General features: G+C 36.9%; 1 protein-coding gene across 2 annotated transcripts in view; it reads left to right on the top strand.

The window, feature by feature from the left end:
- The first annotated feature begins 1290 nt into the window (after nucleotides 1-1290).
- WASHC4 (WASH complex subunit 4) overlaps nucleotides 1291-19146 on the top strand; it is a 55973-nt gene continuing 38117 nt past the window's right edge. The window contains exons 1-10 of one of the 2 annotated variants that reach the window (XM_053585754.1): nucleotides 1291-1432; nucleotides 4475-4614; nucleotides 7793-7846; nucleotides 7936-8001; nucleotides 8771-8816; nucleotides 9545-9612; nucleotides 12497-12579; nucleotides 14496-14538; nucleotides 15231-15334; nucleotides 16523-16643. In XM_053585754.1, coding sequence (XP_053441729.1) covers nucleotides 1372-1432; nucleotides 4475-4614; nucleotides 7793-7846; nucleotides 7936-8001; nucleotides 8771-8816; nucleotides 9545-9612; nucleotides 12497-12579; nucleotides 14496-14538; nucleotides 15231-15334; nucleotides 16523-16643 — 786 coding nt within the window. In that variant the 5' untranslated portion in view covers nucleotides 1291-1371. The remainder of the gene's footprint in view (nucleotides 1433-4474; nucleotides 4615-7792; nucleotides 7847-7935; nucleotides 8002-8770; nucleotides 8817-9544; nucleotides 9613-12496; nucleotides 12580-14495; nucleotides 14539-15230; nucleotides 15335-16522; nucleotides 16644-19146) is intronic. The other variant, XM_053585755.1, reaches the window with a different exon arrangement.

Here is a 19146-nt window from a genome sequence, read left to right as displayed (position 1 = left end):
TTATTTTCTAAACTGCCCACTATGACCCCAAGCACCATTGGGGCAGGGATCCAACTTTCTTGTCTGTTTTATAGTCTCTCCATTTAGTATAGTTCCTGGTACCCAACGGACACTCAAAAAATATTTGACATAATACAGATCCAACAGCCTCAGAAGAATCCTCTTCCAGAGACATTCTACCTGCACTGATTAGCTATTTTTTGGTACTTTCTAAGAGTACGCAAGTAAAACCTTAATGCATTCTCATTGTTAAAGATTCAAAGCACATAACTGGACACACCAAAACTGGAAAATTCAATTTCTACTCACCAAGACTCTTTCCTAGGTAACCACTGTCGTTTGAGTTCTCTTTGTATGTATATTATTACATACATATATTACATACAGTTCTTTGTATATATATTACATATATTCACATATACATGTTTATATAACTTAAAAATTTAAGTGCAACCAAAAATACACCTTATTCTGCAACTGCTTCCTGTCAGTTTTCCTCTATTATAAATCTATTTAATTTCTTTTGGCACCTCTCTAGTAACTAATAGGTATGAATGTATTGAGCCTCGTGTAATTACTCCCTTTTGATGGACATTTAGATAAGTACTGTTAGCGCTTATTAAAAGCCGCATTGCAATGGACATTCTTGTGCAAAAATCTGTATACATGGAGAATACACCAATCCCTTCTCTCCGAAAAGCCAGGCGTAGCAGGTAGGAGATTTTGCAACGCTTTCAAGCAGAGCTGTTTCGTCCCGCCCCCGCTTTTTAAAAGGCGGAGAGCCGGTGAGCGCAGGGTAAACAGTGGTAGGATCTCTGTTAGGGTGTTCGTAAAGTAACTCCTCCTCTCGCATATTCGTTTTTTCACGAAAACGATCCGCACGAGAGCCGCAGGAACTCCGACGGCGGCGACACGGTGCGAACTGGAAATGCTGGCTCCTTGGAGAAGCGCTTGGACAGCGTCGTCGGCGAGGACCGTGCCTTGCTTTTAAACCCCCACCCCGTCAACTCTACCCTTTTTAGGTTAGACTGAGGGAGCAACTCCTTCAGGTATTAAAAATCGCCTCCAGGCAGCAGGGCGAAACTGAAGGCGCCTAAATGGCATGAGAAGAGCAGTGAACCGTGGCGAAGCCAAGCCCAGTGAGGCGAGGTCAACCGGGGACGGTCACCGGCGCCATGTTGGCCGCGTTCAGCCACCGCAAAGGACTCGCTTTCCCAGCGGCCCCCGCGGCGTCAGGAGCCCGGAGCCCGGCCGCCCTCGCGGTGGAGGCGGGGCCAGGGCCGGAAGTCACGTGCCGCGGCAGCCGCTGGGGTGAGGCCACCGTCGCGGCACTGGCTGGTTGAGACTGTGGCTGTGGGAGGTGCCGGGGTGATGGCGGTGGAGACGCTGTCCCCGGACTGGGAGTTTGACCGCGTTGACGACGGCTCTCAGAGTAAGGGAGGGTTAGGGTGAGGGCTGCGGGTGGATGCTCCTGGCCCCGCTCAGCCCTGGCCGCGCTCCAGCGGGAGGGATGGCCGCGCAGCGGTCTTGTTCGGGACACTTCGTACCCCTTGGGGGGTGCGAGGGACGCGCTCTCCGGCGTTACTTTCGGGGTTGGGGTCCTATAAATGGCGGGTCAGGCTAGCTCCGTTGGGACTCGGCGTACGAGGAGGATACTCTCCCGGGAGACCTAGATTCCCCGAGGGGAGTGGCGTCCGCTTCTACTGCCCCGGGGCGCGGGCGGGGCGCGCCTGGGAACCCGGGCTGCTCCGCTCTGGGGCCTCTAGTGGGTTTTCGCCAGATCCTCCGAGCGTTCAGTTGTAGCAGAGACTGATGTCTGGGTTCCTGTTTCGGTTTCCTGTTTTTTTTCTTTTCCTCCCAAACCAACTTTTGGAAGTTTGGTTGCTTTGTTTCATCACATTCTTATAACCTTAGTAGGTAGCGAGAAAACTCTTTGAACACGGTGAAAAGGAACACGTGAATGTCATTTTCTCCCTTTCCGTGCATTTTATTTATGTGAAGTGTGTTTTTCAGTGATGTCCTGTAGTTTCCACTGCAGCTGCAAAGGTTTCAGAAATTACAGCCAATCTGCTTCATAAAATCGAATTGTCTGATTTTAACTTAGAAGTCAGCCAAAGAAAGTAACCAGTTCAGTTTCCTTCAGCAAAATATAGAGGCTCAGCAAGTTATTTTAGTGAAATTCTTCTCGGAATTAATACGAGTAGACAATCTGTTTTTTATCTTTGGTGATATCTGTGTAAGTGATTTCAGAGATTTAGGGGTATCTTATTTGTGAATTTTTTTTCTGCGACATTTTCCTAAAAACTGGAATGTCATTTAAAAACAAATTCTGGATGAATTTTGTTTGGTTTTTACAAAGAGACTAAAGTCTACAAATGTAGATGCAATTAGGTTTTATTAGCCTCTCAAAGGAGAGTAAGCTACGTCCAGGATGATGTGCAGTTTTTCACAAAACATTCCATGAGATAGTAGCTCTTATGCAGCATTAAAATTAATGTCGGAAGTAATGACAAAACCTTTACAATTTTTGTAGAGAGGATTCTGTATTTACTATTATAAAGTGAACTGTACCTTGTTACATATGAAGTTTTATGGACAAAAGTCCTCTATTCTAGTTTTTAAAAAATTGAAGGTGCGTTAATTGTTCACTTTAGAATGCTCTGATTCACTCAACAAATTCTAGACACCAAGTATTAGGGAAACAAAACAGGAATGCAGTCTGTTGGCAAGTAGAAGCATGTTAAATAGGTTTTTGGAATTTTACTTTTGAAGAATCATCATGTACTTCCATCTCAAAGTTTTGTATTTTAACTTTTGTCAGGGAACTTTGAATTTTTTTATTTTATTGAGACAGTCTCTCTTTGTTGCCCAGGATGGTCTCAAACCCCTGGGCTCAAGCAGTCCTTTTACCTCAGCCTAATAAGTAGCTGGGATTATATAGGTATGAACCACCGTTGCTGGCTTTTTCAGTAAGGAACTTTTAATGTTACTACAGGTTTTCGGTTGCCTCCTTCCTCATGAGTCCTAAACAGACTAAACGAGTAGATTTATTGGCATGTTTTTTCTAGCATTGTCTTTAAGACATCTTCTGGTCAAATGCAGCTTTAACTGCTCATTTCTCATGTAACCGAGAATAAGGCATCTACTTGAGGTTCTGAGAATCTACTCAGTTTTTAATATCTGTAAGTCTTAGGAGAAGAGAACATTTATCTCTTCTCTGTGCCTTGTTTTCATTAATTTTTTTTAAACAAAGGTACTGTTCTTGTATTCATTAATTTTTGGACTACGAATCCTATCTAGACTAATTGTTTTCCAAAATTGCCTGGATTAATGCTGTAATGAGATGGGAACCTTAATGAACTAAGACGATCCACCTGATTCAGAGCATTATGTAGTTGCAGAATGAAGTACAGGCAGCTAGGTTTTTGTACTTTAATACAACTTGAATCAGAACATACTTTATCTTAGTCACTTTGCGTTGCTAATTTGAGGAGAGAAAATTTTTACCTTGTAAAACAAAGATTGAATAAAGTTATTCGCATCAATAAAAGAAACTGAGTTTTAGTTGAGCGTCCTTACTTTGGGAATAAATAATGAATTTTTGTGTACAAGGTGAAATATTTACTTTGATCAATTTTGATGAATAGGTGTTTTTTAAGATCTAGTTTATTCCAGTGACTCCTTAAAGTCATCTCTTAATGTGTAAATTCTGTAAATATCAGTACATTATGTATTTGACCAGTGTTTTTACTGATGTTTACTGCTCATTTATGACAGTTAAATAATTTAACAAAATACCTTTGTTAAATTTTAGATATTACAGGAATAATATTTATGAAACTGAAGCAGGTCTAAAACTTCCATTTTAAAGATTTTATGTGTATTTAAACATTAGTTTACTGTATATAGAATTACAAATCACACTTTTTTTTTTTTTAATTTTAGAGACAGGTCCTTGTTCTGTCACCCAGGCTGGAAGTGCAGTGGTATTATCACAGTTCACTGCAACCTTGAACTCCTGCGTTTAAGAAGTCGTCCTGCCTCAGCCTTACATTACCACACCTGGCTAATTTTTTTTTTTTTTTTTTAATTTATATTTTTGTGGAGAGAGGAGTCTTAACTGTGTTGCCATGGCTGGCCTTGAACTCCTGGCCTCAAGCAGTTCTCCCACCTTGGCCTCCCAGAGTGCTGGGATTATAGGTGTGAGCCACCTTGCCCAGTTAAAATTATACTTTTAAATATTGCTCCTGTGATACAGACTTTTGCACCTACTTCAGGTTGTGAGTATTTCTTTTTGTTGGAGTTGTTTATCACTAAAACATAGATTTAGGACGTTGAGTTGTCTAAGATATCGTTCACGCATTCCAAAGTAATGATTAACAATGCTTTGCTGTGCCTTTGAGGTTATTTGAAGTAAAAGCCCTGTAATTCATTACTTATACTTACCACATATTCTTTTAAAATTTAAACTTAGAAATTCATGCTGAAGTTCAACTTAAGAATTATGGGAAATTTCTTGAGGAGTATACATCTCAGTTGAGAAGAATTGAGGATGCGCTGGACGACTCTATTGGAGATGTTTGGGATTTCAATCTTGATCCTATAGCATTGAAGGTTTGATTTTATTTTATTTTTAAATTTATGTATTTATTTTCAGAATATACTGTATCTTTAAAACATAATTTTTTAAAGTGGAAAATATATTTTTATTTAAAATCTAAGAATGAAATGTGGATAAAATTGTTGAATTCTTTCTCTAAGCTATGCAGGTGTTTCTTAAATATTAAATGTTTATTTATTTATTGTTTGTAGAGACAGGATATTCTTTTGCCTAGGCTGGTCTCTTTTTCTTTCTTTCTTTTTTTTTTTTTTTTGAGACAGAGTCTCACTATGTCGCCCCTGAGTAGAGTGCTGTGGTGTCACAGCTCACAGCAACCTCAAACTCTTGGGCCTAAGAGATTCTCTTGCCTCAGCCTCCCAAGTAGCTGGGACTACAGGTGCCCACCACAACGCTCAGCTATTTTTTGGTTGTAGTTGTCATTGTTGTTTGGCAGGCCCAGGCTGGATTTGAACCTGCCAGCTCCACCGCTGAGCTATAGGTGCTAAGCCTTAAATGTTACAAACACAAAACCTTTAGTGTCAAGGAGTAGTACAAACCTCAACTCTTTGAGCTAGCCTTTGTTTTTCATCATCAAGAAAATGAAGAGGGCTGGGTAGAATATTTAAGCTTTATTTGTTTCTTCTTGTTGAGGTTATTTTATATATGGTGACATGTACAGGTTTTAAGAAGATAGTCAAGGCTCAGGGCCTGTAGCTCAAGTGGCTCGAGAGCCAGCCACATACAACAGAGCTGGTGGGTTCGACTACCAGCTCTGGCCTGCCAAACAACAGTGACAACTACAACCAAAAAATAGCTGGGCATTGTGGTGAGCGCCTGTAGTCCCAGCTACTTTGTGAGGCGGAGGCAAGAGAATCGCTTAAGCCCCAAGACTTGGAAGTTACTGTGAACTGTGACGCCATGGCACTCTACCCAAGATGACAGCTTGAAATATTGTCTCAAAAAAAAAAAGAGAATGAATTTTGCCAAATGTTTAACTCCCATCCTAATGAAGATATATTTTCATCATTTCCAAAAACTTGGCTCATGTTATATAGGATCTTAATGTGGGAATGATTTTTAATGTATAAAATAGACTCACACCGTGTTCCATTTTGAAATAGTTCTATCTTGTTTTATCTTTATAACTAGTTTTACCACTTAACTAATATTTATTGAGTGCTTACTACTATATACTAGATACTGTCCTTGGTTACAGAGACTTTTTTATTATAACTTTCTTGAGATAATAGTCATAGATTATACAATTCACCCACTTAAATCGTATAATTCAGTGGTTTTTAAAAATATGTTCATACAATTGTGTAATCATTACCTGAGTCAAAATAATTTTAGAACATTTTCACCATCACAAAAAATCCCGTACCCATTAATAGTCAATACCCCTCCCCCGATGCCATGCCACACCATCACGTACCAGCCCTAGGTAACCACCAATCAATATGTTTTCTTTGCCTCTTTTGTGCATTTCATATAAATGGAACCAAGCAATATGTTGTTCTTTGTGGTTGGCTTCTTTCACTTAGCATGATGTTTTCAAGGCTTATCTATGTTTTTCCCAAATGTCAGTACTTTATTTATTTTTATCACTGAATAATATGTTGTATGGAATAGATACACATAGTACCACATTTTATTTATACATGCATCAATTGATCACTTTTTGGCTGTTATGAACACTGCTATCAGCATTTGTGTATAAGTTTTTATTTCTATGTTAGTGTATACAGAAGATGCCAAAAAATGTATACACATTTTAAGAAAGGAAAAACCTGTATTGTAATACTCAATGTATACCAGTAATGTTTGTTATCTGGTATCTTGTATCTCTTGCAATTGCAGAAATCAAACTTGGCTGAAGTATTACAATTTTAATACAGTTTTTTTTTTCTTTTTCAAATGTATATACTTTTTGGCACCTTGTGTGTGTGCATACACACACAAAAAACATATGTACACATAGACACACACTCCCTAGGAATGGAATTGCAGTGTCATAATGGTAACTATGTTTAACTTCTTAAGGAACTGCCAGATTGTTTTCCCGTGTGGCTGGGCCATTCTGTATTCCCACCAGCACTGTATGAGGGTTCCAGTTTCATTGCATTTTTGCCAACACTTATCTTTTTGATTATATCCTTCTTAGTGGATGTGATCCTTTGTGGTCTTGATTTGCTTTTCTCTGATGGCTAATGATGTTGAGCATCTGTTCATTTGCTTACTACCCATCTGTAGGTCTGAAGAAGCAGTACTTTATTTTTTTCAAACTTGCACTTGGGCTTTTAAGTCCTCTTCTAGCTATCATAACAATATGCTTGTCTCAACTCTCAGATTTTATAAAAGATGAAATCATCTCTTAGCTATATCTTCCGCTACAAAAGACTTCTAATCTTTAAAATTTTATCATCTTGTGGAACCTCCCCCCTTCCCAGTAGCTTTCTTTGGAACCTTGTTTGAGTTCCGTTATTAGGCCATTTACTATACTAGGTTCTTTGCTTAGTATTTTGGGAAAATCATAAACTCAGACAAAATCTCTAAAACAGAAATTACAACCTAATGAGAAAGGGTATATATAACTTCTCCTACATAAATATTTGTTAGTATATAACCAAAGGGAGGCCTAAGATTTTACTTAATAATGAGATCACTTGTAGATAGATGGCCAGAAAAAGGTGGCTCCCTTACAAGATAAGTGAACTGCGTACGGTATGTTAAGTGTTTCTGAGCCATGGGTTTAAGAAAAGATTCTCTCTTCTATCTTGTTTTATTCTTTATGTCAACTTATTTGACCCTTTTAAAAGTATCTTATTAAATTTGAGCCTCCATAGCAAATTCCGAAATGATAAGAGGTCTTTGCACATGGTCTTAACTAATGGAGTTTAATAATGCTGGTATTATCTTACTGTCTTGTATTTTCTTGCATTGCACTCATATTCAGAGGGCAGCCAGAGTCATTGCAGCAGGATTATGTCATGTTGGGCCGTTTCTTCTTGAGCTTGTTTACTTTCTTTATGTGTTGTCTGATGAGATTGTTTCGAATAAAATTGTTGGTACTTTTGCTGCACACACATTTCTTAAGACAAAGTAGAATAGAATTAGTCTCATTTTGTTGTATTTAAAATTTCAGTGAATTTTCTAATTAAAAAGAAATGTTCTTTTCCTTCGTTTCTATAGCTTTTGCCTTATGAGCAGTCTTCCCTTTTGGAACTCATAAAGACTGAAAACAAGGTACAGAATTCTAAACTTAGAACTTATTTTTAATAATGCTTAAGTCATCTATTATAATTTACTTTTCATGTTTTTACTCATGAAACTAGGTCTTGAACAAAGTCATCACTGTTTATGCTGCACTTTGTTGTGAAATCAAGAAATTAAAATATGAGGTAAGTATTTGTATTCTTGGCTTAAAACTTTAAAAATAGGTTATTTCAAAGCAAATATGTGCTTAATATGTATAGTGTGCAATAAATATTGTGTGTTGCATTAATCATTTACTTAAAGTAATAGTGATACTTAAGGCTATGATTCGTTGAGAACTTACTGTGTATAAACTACTGAATCCTTATAACAACCTAGGGAGGTGGGTAAGGAATAGATAAGGAAACCGAAGTTTATAAAGGATGTTACTTACCTGACATCTTGGTTTTAACAGTTTGAATCTAGGTTTGGAAACTTTTGAAATCCATGGTATCTGCCATATATATATATATATATACTGATTATCTAGGTAAAACTGATTTTTTAAAAAAGCTTTGAATTTTTAATTTTCACTTGATTTTGTGTTTCCTTACCCAAGAAAAAAACTTCTATAAAACTTTGGTAGAGGTTGGTAAACTCCCCCACCCCCCTTCTGATGCTATGTTGTTGCTCTTTTATCTCTCATAATTGGAGGATACAGAACAATGAGAGGGTTCACGTAAGATAAAGTAAAGCCTAAAGGAACAAGATACTGCTTTGAGTGTTGGCACTATTTTATTTTTTTGTTACTCTAAAAATGAATTTAATTGTATTGTAAGCAGTTTTTTAATTTAAATGGGTTTATATATAAGTGATATAGTTCTCTGTTCATTATAAAATACAGAGAACTAAAAGAGCCTAAGAATTTGAAAACAAAATAACCTTTAACACTTTAATTTTCGTTTTTTATAATAGGCTGAAACCAAATTTTACAATGGTCTCTTGTTTTATGGAGAAGGAGGTAAGTTTTAAAATTCAAAACTGGTGATATCTTTTTTAAGATTGAAATGAACAAAAAATCAATAATTTTTGGAATACCGTGATTCTGTAGTGTATTAGCATGGGAAAATAAACATGAAAATGTTTTGTTGATTTATTTTATAAACAGGTAAAAAAAAAACCTAAGTAATTAAGCAATAGCAATTCTCCAAAATCAATTTGTGATATTTATATAAGTTACAAAGTACTGAAAGTAGATGAAAATTTTCCTTGGAACTCACTTAATAGCGAAGCAGATGATTACTTTAATTATGGGGTTAATGGTTGTTTCATTTTTATCTTCAGTGTAAAAATTCTGTGTTTTCAACACTATGCAGATTAAAAGATGTTCTTTTTTTTTTTTTGGAGACAGAGTCTCACTGTGTTGCCCTCGGTAGAGTGCTACGGCATCACAGCTCACAGCAACCTCAAACTCTTGGGCTTAAGTGATTCTCTTGCCTCAGCCTCCTAAGTAACTGGGACTACAGGCACCCGCCACAGTGCCTGACTATTTTTTGTTGCAGTTGTCATTGTTGTTCAGCTGGCCTGGGCTGGGTTCAAACCCGCCACCCTCAGTGTGTGTGGCTGGTGCCGTAACCACTGTGCTACGGGCACCGAGCCTAAAAGATGTTCTAATAAAAAAATCACTTCTCTTTTCTTTTTGGGTGTTGATTGAGTTTAAAATATGGTTCTTCACATTGCCTTTTAAAGCTACAGATTCCAGCATGGTGGAAGGCGATTGCCAAATTCAAATGGGGAGATTTATTTCATTCTTACAGGTAAACTGATTTTTACTTTCTACTGAGCTTTTTTGGGGAGAAAGTTTGAATCAATTTAAAATTTAAAAAGTTCTGAATCCTTCAAATACCAAAGATGTATAATCTGAGAGTAAGATAATTAATGTTGGACAGGGGTATCCAACTTTTTTTCTGCTGCACTTTGGAAGAATAAGGGTTGTTTCGGGTCACACAAACACAAAAGTTGATGAGCAAAAGAAGAGGTCTGTGTACACTTTTCATGACACTGCAGATAAGCAAAACCGTCCTCAAATAATCTGCATGTGGCCTGTGGTCCTCAGATTGGGTACTCCCTGGTAGGTGATCATAACTCCCGAAAGATTTCCAAGCATTTTTAGGGAAATAAGGTACCAAAATAAGTTTCTTTGTATATTTTCATTTCTGGACAGTTTGTCACCAAGATGTTTAAAAGAATTTAAACTTTGTACCCAGTGGGAAAATATAAATTATTTTAGGAAAAGTTGTTAATGGAAAGGATTAAGCTGTTACATAAGCAATGATGAAAATATTAAAAGCAGCAGCAACTGATGCTTCTAACAGCATCTTTCAATTTAGATAAAGCTTTCATTCACTGCAAAGTTTCAGCAATTCTTGATCTCTTAGTTTACATTTATCAACAGAGTGGAATAACTTCTCTTTCTTCCCCTCTCCTTTACAGTATAATAAAAATATAATAAAAGCATACATTAGAGATAAGGAAAAAATACCCATAGGCCTACCTCCTTTCTGATTGTTGGTATAAGATTTGATATATTTCATCAAATTATGCATGCTAACATATTGTTCAAATCTTCGATTCTTTACTACTTTTTTTTTTTTTCATTTGACCTCATTGGGAGGATTTTATTGATAATATGGTATTTGTTATTCAGGGTCCTGGCTAGAAAACAAATGTGCTGTTTCAAAAGATGTAGCAGATTTTTAGGGTGAATTAACCTAGAAATCTAATGTACAACATGAGAACTACGAAAAATACAATGGTACTGTCTATGGGAATTCATGGTAAATGAGTAGATTTTAGCTGCTTTTCCCACATAGATGAAAAAAGGTATAACTATGTTAATTTGCTTTACTTTAGTAACCTTTTTTATTATCTATAATTTTCCTATAACATGTTGTATGCCTTAACTATACACTGTAAGATTTATTTAAATTAAGAAAAAGGGGGGGTTTAGTATAGAAAATTGGTTGTACAGGAATTGAAAGGCTGAAAGGACAAAGAAAACAGTGAGGGAGTCTAGAGCAAGCAGATAGCACCTCTGCATCCAAGGAGTAAAAGAGAAAAGATTGGGTTTGCCAGAATCCAATCTTGAGAAGCTTGACAAGAAGCCTCAAGAAATTGGTACTTAAACTCCTGAGGAGGTGGCTCTGCCTGGCTGCTGCTGGCTTCCTGTCCAGCAAGGTGTCTGAGAAAGGTAGTTTGGATTGGGTGTGGCAATTATGCCTGCAATCTTAGCACTATGGAATGCTGAGGCAAGAGATGGCTCGAGCTCAGGAGTTCAAGATCAGCCTGAGTAAGAGCAAGACCCCATCTCTACTAAAAATACAAAAATTAGGTAGGGGTCTTGGCAGGTGCCTGTAGTCCCAGCTACTTGGGAGGCTGAAGCAGGATGATTGCTTGAACCCAAGAGTTTGAAGTTGCTGTGAGTTAGGGTGACACCATAGCACTCTAGCCTGGGCATCAGAGTGAGACTCGTCTCATAACAAACAAAAGAAATATAGTTTGGAGGGTCCCAGTAAATGTGCAATTTTGCCTTTTTTATTTTGAAGATATTTTACTCAGTTCATTAGAGTTTAGAATTGTTCATCATTTCTGATAAATTGACTCTTTTAACATTATGTAGTGACTCCTTAAAGCTATGATCATAATTTATGTATATAATTACGTAAATATACAGAGGGTGCCAAAAAATGTATACATGTTTTAAGAAAGAAAAAAATGTTAAAATTGTAATACTCAAGTCACATTTGACTGCAATTACAAAGAGGTACTCAAATATGACTTGTATTCATTTTCTGTTGTCACTATATATTGTTACAATTTTAATACAATTTTTTCTTTTCTTAAAATACGTATCTTTTTTTTTTGGCACCCTCTGTAAATGTTAGAAACTGTTCTTGGTCTTAGGAATATGGCATTGCACTAAAACAACAGAAATGCCTGCTGTCATAGAGGTTAAAATTAGAACATTAGTAGGTTTTATTAGGTTTTAAATACAGTAGATTTCAACTTTCTATAGGTTTAAATGTTGAAAGCTTCTGAATAAAAATTTTCAGAAGGTCTGGGACATACATGGAAGATGTGAGTTAATTATTATTTAATGCAGGAATATCCCTAATATAGTTGATATTTCATTTGCTGTATGCCAAGCCTGCTTATAATTATGATTATAGGTGATAAATGGTTATTTTGAAGTAACTTTTGGAAGTCTCTTCCTCACGTTATTATACTTTCTAAACTAGCTGCTTTTGAGCTTTATTCATTCAGATGTTTATTCATTTAATAGGGCAGAAATTTATTAAGGTACTGTTGAGTGTTAGCCACCATGCTGGGCAGTTGGTATTCAAAGAAAGAATGAGATGGCCCTGCCATTTAGGAGTTATGTGAAATAACTAAAATGTTGGACTTGAAATAGAAGGGTGAATGAAACGTAGTGAGAACAAAGAGATAGCTGTGACCCTGGAGTGTAGGAGGTGAGTTAAGTATTGATTGCTTGAGGGATGCTTGAAGTTGTTTGGTTGCTGGTTAACTGGACGTTTTATCCAAAAACTATTATGTTTTCGTTAAAGTTGTTACTGTGAAATTTAGTCAAAAGTGACAATTAAAAGCAACTTTGTAACATATATACTCAACTTGTCATTTCAGGAACTGTCTTGTTTTGTTACCAGGTGCTATGAAGTGGTCATGAATGTGGTCCATCAGTTGGCTGCCCTCTATATCAGTAACAAGTAATGATTTTAGAAACATTTTTTCTTTTATAATAGAGATGTAGGAAATGTTTTTCTAAAATTAACTAATTACCTGAACTAGTTTTTTGTTCACTTATTCATTTATTCATTATTCATTCAGAATTCTTTAAGCACTCAATGTTTGAAATACTAGTTGATAATATAGAAGTTAATAAAATACAATATCTGCCATGGTGAATGAACTCATCGTCTGTCTGAAGGGGATTGTTGACAGAAAAATCTAAAAGAAATTTGACGATACAGAAAAAGGCTAATATGGAATTTGTATACATACCATGTTCTCTCTCATTTTTCCTTTCCTCTCTAATGGTTCTCTGACTCACCACATGAGACTTTTCTTAAAATACAGAATCTCGAGGGATAAGCTAGAGAATCCACATTGAAAAATTTTATAATTCTAATGACCTTAAATATATACAGTGAAATATACCTGAATATACACAATAAAATTTGTTTACATTTTTAAGAATACACTTAGTACAGTGAATTGATTATACAGGAGTTGGAGAGCTGAAAGGACAAAGAGAAGAGTAGGGTGCTCCAGAGGAAGCAGATTCCACCTCTGCATCAAGGGAACAAAAGTGAACAGATTAGGGTTGCCAGAATCTGGGAACTTGGAAAGGGAGCCCCATCGCATCTGTGCTCATACCTTTGAGGAGGTGGTACTGCCTGGCTGCTGTTGGACCACTACCCTAAGTCAAGAAAATTAATCAACTTTTCATAGTGCCCTTGTTCTTACCATAAAATAGTATCGTGCGTTTGATTAAATTTTTATACTTGAGATTTTTTTTCCACATTTACTATTATATGCTCATAAAAACTGTTTAGGTATCTAAGTAGGGATTATTATTGATGAGAAATAACTGAGGCTTAGATGAATTATTTGCCAAGATTCCCTAGCAGTTTCAGTGCTATTCTTTTGACACCAGTCCATTTATTATTGTTCTTATTAAACCATGCTGCATCTTAACTCTCTTGATAAACTGAGAGACTGCTGTTTCTCATGTTTTTCCCCTCAGCCAGGTATTTGTTTATATTCTGTTTTTTCATAGAAGCTCTTTTCATGCATGGCAGGAGAGAATCAAAGCATAGTTCCCCTTCCCTCTGAAGTACCTAGTATGTAAGACTACCTGTTATCCCATTCCTGCCTTAGAGGGCATTTATTTGAATTTTGTGTTTAACTTAAAAATACATATTCTGTCTGTTTTTTTTTTTTTTTGCAGTTTTTGGCTGAGGCTGGGTTTGAACCTGCCACCTCTAGCATATGGGGCCGGCGCCCTACCCCTTTGGGCCACAGGCACCGCCCCATATTCTGTCTTATGGTATATCTGTATATACTGTGATATACAAGAGCTATTTTCAATTAATTGCTAAGTAAATTCATTATCTAGGAGGTAGAATTGAATTTTTATGTGGCTTTTGACGTTGATATAATCTTAGTAGTATGTATTGTTTTTCAGTAGGGATGAGAACTTAGAAATAAGCCTGACTAAAGAGAGGAGTAATTCCCAAAGGCCCAATTGGAATGGGATAACTAAGATTCTAGTTCATAATCAAGAAATTGTAATAGTTTAGAAAGGTACGAATATCAGTCTTATTATTTCTCTACTTCCATGGTAGATGCTTTATGTTTAATGTCTAAAGTTATTTGTAGGCTGCTTAGCATCTTACTTCTACTCATGAGTGGGATATAGGCAAGGGTAGCTCAGATTCTGTATGTATGAGATAGTTCCCTTCCTGTGAGAATGGAATACGATAGTAATTTTTTCGACTTCTGAAATTTTAGATAAATACATACTAAAATTCTAGGAGCTTCCCATGTATATTCTTCGAAATAAGAATGAAGTGTGACAGAAAAGAAAAATGTTTTTGACTGGGGTATTATTTTATTCCAGAATTGCCCCCAAAATTATAGAGACAACTGGAGTTCATTTTCAGGTAAATGTAATTTAACTTGATCCGTAAAACTCATTTTTACTGTATTTTACTTTGGAGTTTATATGATTGGGTAGTACAACAATTATAGCTAGACTCTTCTTTTTGTTTTGTTTTTTTTTTTTGCATTTGTTTTCTTTTATCTGTGCAATTGATGAGGAGTTACCGCCCCACCGTTAGTGTAACTTAGTTTTTTCCAGTAGTGGCCTAATGCCAGTTCTCTAAGTGGTCCCTTTGGGCAGTGAAACAAATTTGCAATTTCATAATTAATGATGAAACATTGGGCAAAGTATTCTTTAAGACTAGTAGGGTAATTGGTGGGACCACACCTATGGTGCATCTTACAAGGGTACATGTGAAATTTACTAAATGTAGAATATAAATGTCTTAACACAATAACTAAGAAAATGCCGTGAAGGCTATGTTAACCAGTTTGATGAAAATATTTCAAATTGTATATAAAACCAGCACATTTGTACCCCATGATTGCATTAATGTACACAGCTATGATTTAATAATATAAAAAAAAGACAAGTAGTCCCATCTAAGGATCAAACTTACAGTTTAATAAACAGATATACCCACTGCTTTCACTTATTTAGCAATTAGCACTAATGTATTTTACTTTAAAAACCCACATGAGGCTTAACTTCTAACTAGTGACTAAATGATAATCATTAAAGGTTTTTTGACAGACTATGTATGAGCACTTGGGAGAACTGCTTACAGTTTTACTCACCCTGGATGAAATTATTGATAATCATATCACACTGAAAGACCACTGGACTATGTATAAAAGGTATATCATTTAAACTATTTTTAAACATTCTATTACTTTGTATGGTTTTAATAAGAAAGCAAACAAATTAAAAAATGCAAATATTTTCACAGATCTGAGGGTCAGTATTTAGAAGACTCTCGTGTCAAATGGTTTTTTGTTTTTTTGTTTGTTTGTTTGTTTGTTTCCAGTTTTGGCCGGGGCCGGGCTTAAACCCGCTGGGGCCTACTCCTTGAGCCACAGGCGCCACCTCTCAGGTCAAATGTTTTTATGAAGACAGTGACCATCCTTTAATTTCAGATGGGTTTGTTGGAGGTTCTGATATACCCATATACAGCATCCTGATTGTTGGGGTTTGTTTGTTTGTTTGTTTGTTTGAGACTGAGTCTCACTCTGTCACCCAGTTTTGGCCGGGGCCGGGCTTGAACCCGCTGGGCCCTACTCCTTGAGCCACAGGCGCCACTTCTCAGGTCAAATGTTTTTATGACGACAGTGACCATCCTTTAATTTCAGATGGGTTTGTTGGAGGTTATGATATACCCATATACAGCATCCTGATTGTTGGGTTTTTTTGTTAATTTGTTTGAGACTGAGTCTCACTCTGTCACCCTGGGTAGAGTGCCCTGGTGTCATAGCTCACAGCACCTCAAATTCCTGAGCTCAAATTACCATCCTGCCTCTGCCTGCTCAGTAACTGGGACTACAGGTGCCTGCCATAATGCCTGGCTAATTTTTCTTTTTTTAGTGGAGACAGGACCTCACTCTTGTTCAGGCTGTTCTTGAACTCCTAAACTCCAGCCATCCACCAGCCTCAGCCTCCCAAAGTGCTGGGATTACAGGTGTGAACCACTATACCAGGCCAGCATCCTGATTCTTATAGTATAGTAGAATGTTAATTTACCTACCTTTGAACTCATATTTTTCCCCCCTTGGGTTCTATTCAAATGACAGTTGTTTTCCTGAGTTTGGTTTTATTTTATTACATACTCCATTTATTCAATTTGTAAGTATTCACCAAATGTCTGATAAGTACAAAGCACTTGGCATCTGAATTAAGATGACATAAAAAAGCATAAGAAAATTATGTATATTACAGGATTGTTCTCAAATTTTCAAATATGTAGAGCCAATTATAAAATTTTGATTTCCAGGAAAATTTTTAAGAATTCATTAAGTAGATTTAATATCTGTCTCTCAATCATTTGTAAGGTTACTGAAATCTGTCCATCATAATCCTTCAAAATTTGGAATTCAGGAAGAAAAACTAAAACCATTTGAAAAGTTCTTACTGAAGCTAGAAGGGCAGTTACTTGATGGAATGATATTCCAGGTAAGTAGGGTTTTGTATCAGGCTGTGATGATCAGTCTTTGCTTTAGGTGACACAGCTCAAAATGATGGTAGGACATTGTTACAGAATACTGTTTTTTTAAAAAAAGTACCTTGCCTTAAAATGATTGTTAATGTACTAAAATAGAATTGTTTCAGTATAGAAGCAATAAAATTAGTAGTGTATTAGTTGTATTTGGAGGGTGAGAATTTTTTTTAATTATGTAGGAGTATAAAACTAAGGATTAAGGTCTAAGGTAGTATTTTTCACACTTTTTTCTCTCATGGTATACTTGAACCTATAGTTAAACTTCCACAGCACAATTAAATTATGTTGGTCAAAAAATATATACTTACTGTGCTTTGAACTTCTTTTGAAAATAATTTAATGATTTGAAAAATTTTTGTGGCACGCCAGTTGCAAATCACTGGTCTAAAATCTAAATAATTGTGTTAAATACAGGCATACCTCATTTTATTATGCTTCGCAGATAATTCTATTTTTTATTAATTGAAAGTTTACGGCAACCCTGCTGTGAGCATGTCTAGTGCCATTTTTCCAGCAACATGTTAATTTTATGTCTCTGTTACATTTTGGTAATTCTCACAATATTTCCAACTTTTTTTTAAATCATCATTATGTCTGTTATGGTGATCAGTGATTTTTTTTTTTTTTTTTTTGAGACAGAGTCTCACTCTGTTGCCCAGCCTAGAGTGTCATGGCATTACTCTAGCTCACAGCATCCTCAAACTCCTAGGTTTGATCCTCCTGCCTCAGCTTCCTGAGTAGCTGGGACTACAGGTACCTGCCACAATGCCCGGCTAATTTTTCTTTTTCTTTTTCTTTCTTTTCTTTTTTTTTTTTTTTTTTAATTTTTCTGTTTTTGGAGAGACGGGGTCTCACTCTTGCTCAGGCCAGTCTCAAACTCCTGAGCTCAAGGCATCCTTCTGCCTCTGCCTCCCAGAAGGCTAAGATTACAGGCCTAAGTCATTGCGCCCAGCAAGTTATCTTTGATGATAATTATACTTATAATTATTTTGAGGTATGAATTGCGTACATCTAAGATGGCAACTTAATGCTTAAATGCTTAAAACTTAATGCTTGTTGTAGGTATTCTGACTGCTCTGCTAACAGGCCATTGACCTACCTCTGTGGCTTCCTTATTCCCTGAGACACAACAATATTGAAATTAGGCCAATTAATAACCCTACAATGGCCCCTAAGTGTTCAAGTAAAAGGAAGAGTTGCATGTTTTTCACTTTAAACCAGAAGTTGCTGTAGTTGATTAAACCTAGTGCAGAAGGTACGTCAAAGGCTGAGATAGGCTGAAAGGTAGGACTTTTGTACCATACAGCCAAGGTGCTATTGCAAAAGCAAAATTTTGGAGGCAATTAAAAGTGGTACTGTGGTGAACATAGAAATGATAAGAAACAATATTCTGGAGGTAATTAAAAGTGCTACTGCAGTGAACATAGAAATGATAAGAAACAAAATAGCCTTATTGCTGATAGAGGAAAAGTTTTAGAGGCCTGGGTAGGAGATGAAACTACAACATTTGCTTAGGCTAAAGCCTAATCCAGGGCAAAGCCCTAACTCTTTAATTCTAAAGACTGAAAGATGTTTAAGGAATGAAGCTGTCCCCGTAACATAAAAGTGTAAGGTAAAGTAGCAAGTGCTGATGTAGAACCTGTGGCAAGTTATTCAGGACCATCTAGTAAGACCACTGATAAAGATGACTACACTAAACAACAGTTTTCTTTTTGGCCAGGGCCAGGTTCAAACCTGCCACGTCCAGTATTTGGGGCCTGCACCCTACTCCTTGAGCCACAGGTGCCGCCCCTGAACAAATTTCTAATGTAGATAAAATAGGCTTTTAATGGAAAAAAAATGCCATCTAGGACTTTTCGTAGCTGGAGAAGAGAAGCCAATGCCTGGCTACAGCTTCAAAGGACAGGTTGACTATCTTGTTAGGGGCTAATGCAAGTGGTGAATTTTAAGTTGAAACCAGTGCCTATTTATCATTCTGAAAATGTTAGGGCCCTTAAGGATTATGTAAGTCTCCTTTGCCTGTGCTCTATACATGGAGCAACAAAGCCTGTATTGAAAGCACATCAGTTCATAGCATGGTTTACTCAATATTTTAAACTCACTCTTGAGACCTTCTGCTCAGAAGAAAAGATTCCTTTCAAAATATTACTGCTATGACAGTGCACCTGGTCCTATAAGAGCTCTTACTGAGATGTACAAAGATATTTTGTTGGGCGGCGCCTGTGGCTCAGTCGGTAAGGCGCCGGCCCCATATACCGAGGGTGGCGGGTTCAAACCCGGCCCCGGCCAAACTGCAACCAAAAAATAGCTGGGCGTTGTGGCGGGCGCCTGTAGTCCCAGCTACTTGGGAGGCTGAGGCAAGAGAATCGCTTAAGCCCAGGAGTTGGAGGTTGCTGTGAGCTGTGTGAGGCCACGGCACTCTACTGAGGGCGATAAAGTGAGACTCTGTCTCTACAA

The sequence above is a fragment of the Nycticebus coucang genome, chromosome 3 (assembly GCF_027406575.1).
Source record: "Nycticebus coucang isolate mNycCou1 chromosome 3, mNycCou1.pri, whole genome shotgun sequence".
Classification (NCBI taxonomy): domain Eukaryota; kingdom Metazoa; phylum Chordata; class Mammalia; order Primates; family Lorisidae; genus Nycticebus; species Nycticebus coucang.
The sequence above is the reverse complement of the archived record's forward strand: the minus strand, read 5'-3'. Positions and strand labels throughout refer to the sequence as shown.